Source organism: Emys orbicularis, chromosome 2, assembly GCF_028017835.1.
Source record: "Emys orbicularis isolate rEmyOrb1 chromosome 2, rEmyOrb1.hap1, whole genome shotgun sequence".
In the NCBI taxonomy this organism is placed as follows: domain Eukaryota; kingdom Metazoa; phylum Chordata; order Testudines; family Emydidae; genus Emys; species Emys orbicularis.
The window spans coordinates 136,121,509-136,128,428 of NC_088684.1; the positions used below are offsets into that span (position 1 = coordinate 136,121,509).

Sequence of the window (6,920 nt, forward strand, 5' to 3'; positions counted from 1 at the left end):
GGCTCGGCTCCCCCCCCCTGGCGGCCAGAGCCCCGGCGGGGGCAGGGCGGCGAGCCCCGGTGGGGGCTCGGCTCTCCCCCCGGCGGCCGGGGGGAGGGCGCCGGAGGGGAGGACGGCCGGAGCCCTGGGAGGAGGGCGGCGAGCCCCGGCGGGGGCTCCGCTCTCCCCCCGGCGGCCGGGGGCAGGGCCCCGGGGAGGGCGGCCGGAGCCCTGGGAGGAGGGCAGCGAGCCCCGGCGGGGGCTCGGCTCCCCCCCCCTGGCGGCCAGAGCCCCGGCGGGGGCAGGGCGGCGAGCCCCGGTGGGGGCTCGGCTCTCCCCCCGGCGGCCGGGGGGAGGGCGCCGGAGGGGAGGACGGCCGGAGCCCTGGGAGGAGGGCGGCGAGCCCCGGCGGGGGCTCCGCTGTCCACCCGGCGGCCGGGGGCAGGGCGCAGGGGGGAGGGCGGCGAGCCCCGGCGGGGGCTCCGCTCTCCCCCCGGTGGCCAGGGGCAGGGCGCCGGGGAGGGCGGCCGGAGCCCTGGGAGGAGGGCAGCGAGCCCCGGCGGGGGCTCGGCTCCCCCCCCCCCCCCTGGCGGCCAGAGCGCCGGGGGCAGGGCGGCGAGCCCCGGCGGGGGCAGGGCGGCGAGCCCCGGCGGGGGCAGGGCGGCGAGCCCCGGCGGGGGCAGGGCGGCGAGCCCCGGCGGCCGGGGGGAGGGCGCCGGAGGGGAGGACGGCCGGAGCCCTGGGAGGAGGGCGGCGAGCCCCGGCGGGGGCTCGGCTCTCCCCCCCCGGCGGCCAGAGCTCCGGGGGCAGGGCGGCGAGAGGGCGGCGAGCCCGGCTGTGGCCCCGCTCTCCCCGGCGGCCCGAGCGCCGCGCCGCCCCCCTCCAGGTGCCGCCCCAAGCACCAGCTTGGTTGCCTGGTGCCTGGAGCCGGCCCTGTGGGTAAGGAATGGTGTCCTACCCTCGGTTTGTCAGAGGGTGGAGATGAATGACAGGAGAGAGATCATTTGATCATTACCTGTTAGGTTCACTCCCTCTGGGACACCTGGCATTGTTCACGGTCAGTATACAGGATAGTAGGCTGGATGGACCTTTGGTCTGACCCAATATGGCCGCTCTTATGAGGTCCTTAAACCAGGGCCATGATACTAAAAGGAAAATGAACTCAGCCCACTTGAACCTTCCTTTAGTGGTTCGTCTCTCAGAGCACAATGGAAGCATCCATCATGTTAAGTGCTTTTCTGAGCTGGGATCTGAGATGTAAAACCCAGCTCTTGGCCATTTGTGATCTTCAAAGACCTTTTGGCACATTGTTAGTGCCTGGTGTACCTGCCCACCCTAATTGAGAAATTCCAGCCCACCTGTAGTTAGGAGATTACTGAAGTGTCATAACATTTTGCTAGATTCTGTGGTGGTTTATTTTCCAAAGGTGCACAAAAGCAAGAGATGCGATCGGAGTCCCTCTGCTGGAACATGCTTCCCTTCCCCTTTGCCCAGTGATTAAGGTTTTAGTCTGGGACTTGGGAGACCCCAAGTCTATTCACTGCTCTGCCACACCACAAGCTTTCTGTGCGACCTTGGGCAAGTCACTTTGTCTCTCCATGCCCCCGTTCTTCTCCCCATCCGTAAAATGGTGCTAAAAATGCTTCCCTATCTGACATAGGGCACTCTGATGCTCTGGTAACAAGGGCCATATAAATAACCAAGGCAGACTTCTGAATCATTTTTCCTTACCACGTCATGTAACACCAGAGAAACTGCACATTGTCGTAGACCTAGAACGAATTGCACTGCAATCAGAACTACAGGTCATGCCTTTATGCAAGCTCCAGATCAACAGAGAAGATGGCATGGCCTAGGGCTACTCTAAAGATTAGCTGGAACTGACACGAACCTTGTAAGAGGAGCCATTAAATCCTCCAGCCAAGGGGGAAGCTAAGTGAATGCACAATATATGCACAAGACAGGAACGATTGTGCACATAGGGCAGGAGAGGTGGAGAGTTCAAAGCAAGATGTTCTTGTTTGTGACATGTGGGAGGAAATCAGAGATGGGATAAAATATACTAATAAGTAGCAAGGTTAAGTCTACACGGACCTTAATAATTCGGGAGCTCAGTTTAAGTTGCTTATTTTTAAAAGGAACATTTCAGTTCACCTTGAAGCAATGGAGATGCTATTTTTATGCAAAAGTCCTTAGTAATACTGTTAAAAATAAAAGGAAAGACAGATGCACCGTCCCTTCTTGTCTCCTAGCTGTGCTTCTGGGTCCAACACCCCATACAAATCCTCAATAGAGTTTGAGCCACAGCCCTGAAGCACCAAAACCACAGATCCTCTACAACCTGAGCGAAGGGGCACCATTGTTAACCAGTAACATCAGTGGCCCGTTATTCTCCAATGGAGCAGTTGTTAGAAGGAGGCATAAGGTGTGTTACTTCCCCACAACCTTGATGCTGTCTCTTCTGTTCTCAAGGCCTGTAAAAGTAGCTTTCCTGCATTCTCCCCCTTTCAAATCTCAGATCAAGTATTCTCTTGATATGCTCTCTTTTGAGCTTCCAAGGTCTCTCCCCTGCCATGGCCTTTTAAAAAAACAAAAAAAAAAAAAAATAGCCTTTACTCAAAACAAAAATTTCTGCTTAACCACACACACACACACACACACACACACACACACACACACACACACACACACACACACACTTTAGAAAACAATGTGGAAAACCCCACAAGAAAAACATGTTTGGGGTTTTTTTTAGCCTGCTCTAGCTATTATTTATCTTCATCTTTGACTCAGTGAAGCATTCTGCAGGACAGAGGCTATACAAAATAAAGTTACAGTCGGCTGTATTGTACAGGTCAGGGAATGATTAAAAGGTGACCAGGTGAGGATGCAAGGACCAACCTTGCATAAAATAATGCAAAGACTAGAAGTCCCAGTGGACTGGGAGTTACCTTGGTCAGAACTTAAGGTCAACCTCAGAGCAGACAGACAATGGATTTAGCTTTGCCCCGCCATGCTGTCAGGGCTCGCATTCACTACACTAGGAGGCTACAAGCCAGATTCATGAAGGGCCTGGATAACATTACGAACAATAGCATTTGTAGCTGCAGACCAAAAGAGAAGGGAAATCAGATTTCATGCTTCAGGGCACCATTAGTTTACCATAAGGGTCAGGAAGGGTCACCATCCTTTCGCTTCCGTTGCGTGCAGGATTGCACATGGAGACCCACTGCGTGGGGAACTACCTTCTTTTGATGTATGAGCTTAGCCTACAGATGGCAGCCGGAGGATACCTGATGCAATGGCTTATCAGGTCAATCTGGTATGGCAAGTCCTACATCCCTGAGCATGTTGAGACCTGCAGGCTTCTCCTCCACAGGCCCCCCAGATACATGGTGTTTCAAGGCACTGGCAAATCTGAGAACAGCAACAAGTGGAAGCTGCTCACCTGCAGAACTTGTAGTCCTGGCCAGTCAGCTTCTCAAAGATGCAGGTGCCCATGTGTTCATCCCCTGCAAAGGCCTCACCTCCCCAAGCAGCGACGCCAGCCAGGCCTGCAACCAGCACCACAGCGGCCAGCAGCTTCATCCTGACCTGTCAGGGACCAAGGGACATCAGGTTAGAGCTTCCCACTGGCAAGCGGCACCCCAGACCTTCTCAGCAAGGCCTCTTCTCCCACACACAGGCTCCCTTTGGCACTGAGCGCAGGACAGTGGCTTCCTGAGGAGCCAGCCCCCCACCAGAGCACGCACCTCATCTCCCTTTCAGCTCTACTGCAGCGAGACGGTTTGCAGCTGCCTTGCTGTTTCACTGGCAGTGTGAGCGTTTCCACTGCATCTCTTAGCCCTGCTCGCTATCTAGTCCTGGAGATAAGCTGCAGACAAAGCAAAGCCATTCTTACAAATCACTTTTGCCTCTGCCAATTCTACATCATTTAAATCTCTGTTATGTCAGAGGGTAATTGCATTTACTAATGACAGACAGCACCAGGGAACACAGGACTCCCATCAAGCTCTGTCTGCTGCTAGCCCTTAGCAAGACCTTGCTCCTCAGAGGGCCCCATTGCTGCCTTGTGTAACAGGCAGCTGAGCAGACCTCAGAAAAAAATAAATCAGCTGCACTTCTGCTGTTTGCTTTGGGTACACAGGAGGGAGAGGACAGTGAGTGGCTTTCCCTTGCTATAGCTGATGCAAACTCAATTCAAGTGTACCCACTATTCGTCCATGCCCCACACTCCATACTCCCTCTCTCCTCCCCCATGCCTTGTTGGGCTTTCTTCCAGCTATAGCAATGGATCTATCAACATTTTCCTGAACACATTCATGGATGCAACCTGCTACACTGCCCTGAAGCTCCGGTACTGGCCACTGCCAGAGACCGGATACTGGGCTAGATGGACCATTGGTCTGACTTAGCATGGCAGTTCTTGCATTTTGAATTCCATATTTGAATCAATACTGCAGCTCCAAAAAACACGCAGCTGGAGCAGATGAGGTTTGGGGCTGAACCCAGAAAACCCCAGAAAGAGAAGACGTAGTGTTCTGGTCTCCCTTCTGATCCCATCTACTGGCCCAGATTGTATGATGGATTGGGAATCAGGAGACCTGGATTTGATTCCCCTGAAGTACAAGCCTGACTGTTCCCTTCCACCCCACTATTCTTTGTTTTGCCCTTTTAGACTGTAAGCTCTTGAGGGCAGGAATTCTCTCACTGTGTGTGCGCAGTGCCTAGCACACCCAGGCCTCCAGAGGATTGTTTGTACTACAGTACTGCCTAGGCCCCATCAGTATGTAGCATGTCTTAGAGTTGACTGCTCAGAGAGTGCACATCCTGAGGGACAACACTCTGTTGGCTAGTCAGTGATCAAAGCAGACATCCTTACTCTGCGGTACTAGCCAGGGTTAAACCAAGGTTTCTCTCTGAATAGTCATGTGAGTTCCCTGCTGCTTTTTGTAACACACTGAAGCACAGCTTCACAGTGTGGGGGAAGAGGAGGGAGGTTTGCATGAAACACGGCCTCATTTCACCCAAGAAATTCAAATGAACACACTTAACTACTGAGAACAATTTCCATGGACGCTGCAGCTAGCCAGCTCGTCACGGAGTGAGAAGGGGCTTTGGAGCCTCAGTGAGGAACACAGTATAGAGGCCTAGGAATCAAACGGGAATTCGTTCTGCATATTTTTTAAATCAAGGTTGGATCCCCCCCCCAGATCTCTGCTCTAGTTCAAACAAGAATTAATTCAGGGAAGTCCTATGACCTGTGCTAGGCAAGTCAGACTAGAGTCATAACTATAAAAGGAAGGGTAACAGCTCTCTGTGTACCGTACTAAAATCCCTCCTGGTCAGAGACTCCAAAATCCTTTTACCTGTAAAGGGTTAAGAAGCTCGGGTAACCTGGCTGACACCTGACCCAGAGGACCAATGAGGGGACAAGATACTTTCAAATCTTGGGGGGGGGAAAGGCTTTTGTGTGTGTCCTTTGTTTAAGGGGTTGTTCGCTCTTGGGACTGAGAGGGACCAGACATCAATCCAGGTTCTCCCCATCTTTCTAAACAAGTCTCTCTTATTTCAAAATTGTAAGTAAAAGCCAGGCAAGGCGTCTTAGATTTACTTTGTTTTCTCAACTTGTAAATGTACCTTTTACCAGAGTGCTTATCTTGTTTGCTATACTTTGAACCTAAGACAGAGGGGATTCCTCTGAGCTCTTTAAGTTTGATTACCTTGTAAAGTTATTGTCCATACTGATTTTGCAGAGATGATTTTTACCTTTTGCTTTAATTAAAAGCCTTCTTTTTAAAAACCTGATTGATTTCTCCTTGTTTTAAGATCCAAAGGGGGTTTGGATCTGTATTCACCAGGAGTTGGTGAAAGGAAGGAGGGGGGAAGGGTCAATTTCTCCTTGTTTTAAGATCCAAAGGGGGTTTGGATCTGTATTCACCAGGAGTTGGTGAAAGGAAGGAGGGGGGAAGGGTCAATTTCTCCTTGTTTAAAATCCAAGGAGTTTGGATCTGTATTCACCAGGGAATTGGTGAAAGGTTTCTCAAGGCTTCCCAGGGAGGGAATTCTTAAGATGGTGGCAGCGGACCAGAGCTAAGCTGGTAGATAAGCTTAGAAGTTTTCATGCAGGCCCCTACATTTGTACCCTAAAGTTCAAAGTAGGGATACAGCCTTGACATGGTGGCACAGCGGTGGGATCGTTTTAAACCCAAAAGCCAGTAAGAGATTTTTTTTTCCTTCTAGCTGCTTGGAGAGCAGAGCTGAAGGTAGATGCATATCTTATCTCTCCTTGCCTGAAAGCAGAGGTGTTAAGTTTTTTTAACAAGGTCCTTTGTTAAGAGAAGGGTTCAATTAATGAGCAAACAACTGGTAAAGATAATTTACAAGCTGAATTGTGTTTTTTTTCTTTTTTACATCCTCGGAAGTAGCTAGTTAGAAACTCTCTGTTAACTCAGCAGCACTCAGCAGGAGCCTGAGCTAAATACATCCCAGTTTCAGTCAACTGCAGAGGGTGAGACCCAGCACAAGAAAACCAGGAAAATGACTACCAGTGAAACAGCTAGCAAACTAGAACTGGCCAGACTAGAAGCAGAAGAAAATGAGAAAAAACATCAGAGACTACTTCAAATTAAAAAACTCGAGGAAAAAGCCAAACAGGAGGCCCATGAAAGAGAAGAAAAAGCCAAACAGGAGGCCCATGAAAGAGAGGAGAAAGCCAAAGAGGAGGCCCACAAGAGAGAGATGGAGCTGGAAAAAGCCAAAGAGGAGGCGAGAGAAAAAGAAAGGAAGCATGAACTGGAAGCAGCAAGTGCTAAGCAGGATGCATCAGACCATCCTAACAATTCCTCTCCAAGTACCACTTCCCATCCTAGGAAATTCCCCACCTACAAGGCAGGCGATGATACTGAGGCCTTCTTAGAAAATTTTGAAAGGGCCTGCCT

General features: G+C 51.5%; 1 protein-coding gene across 1 annotated transcript in view; it reads right to left on the reverse strand.

Moving 5' to 3' along the window:
• The window catches only part of PEBP4 (phosphatidylethanolamine binding protein 4), a 196,954-nt gene extending 193,387 nt beyond the window's left edge, over window positions 1–3,567 (reverse strand). Inside the window, exon 1 of the mRNA XM_065400045.1 lies at window positions 3,428–3,567. Coding sequence (XP_065256117.1) covers window positions 3,428–3,567 — 140 coding nt within the window. The remainder of the gene's footprint in view (window positions 1–3,427) is intronic.
• Window positions 3,568–6,920: the final 3,353 nt, after the last annotated feature.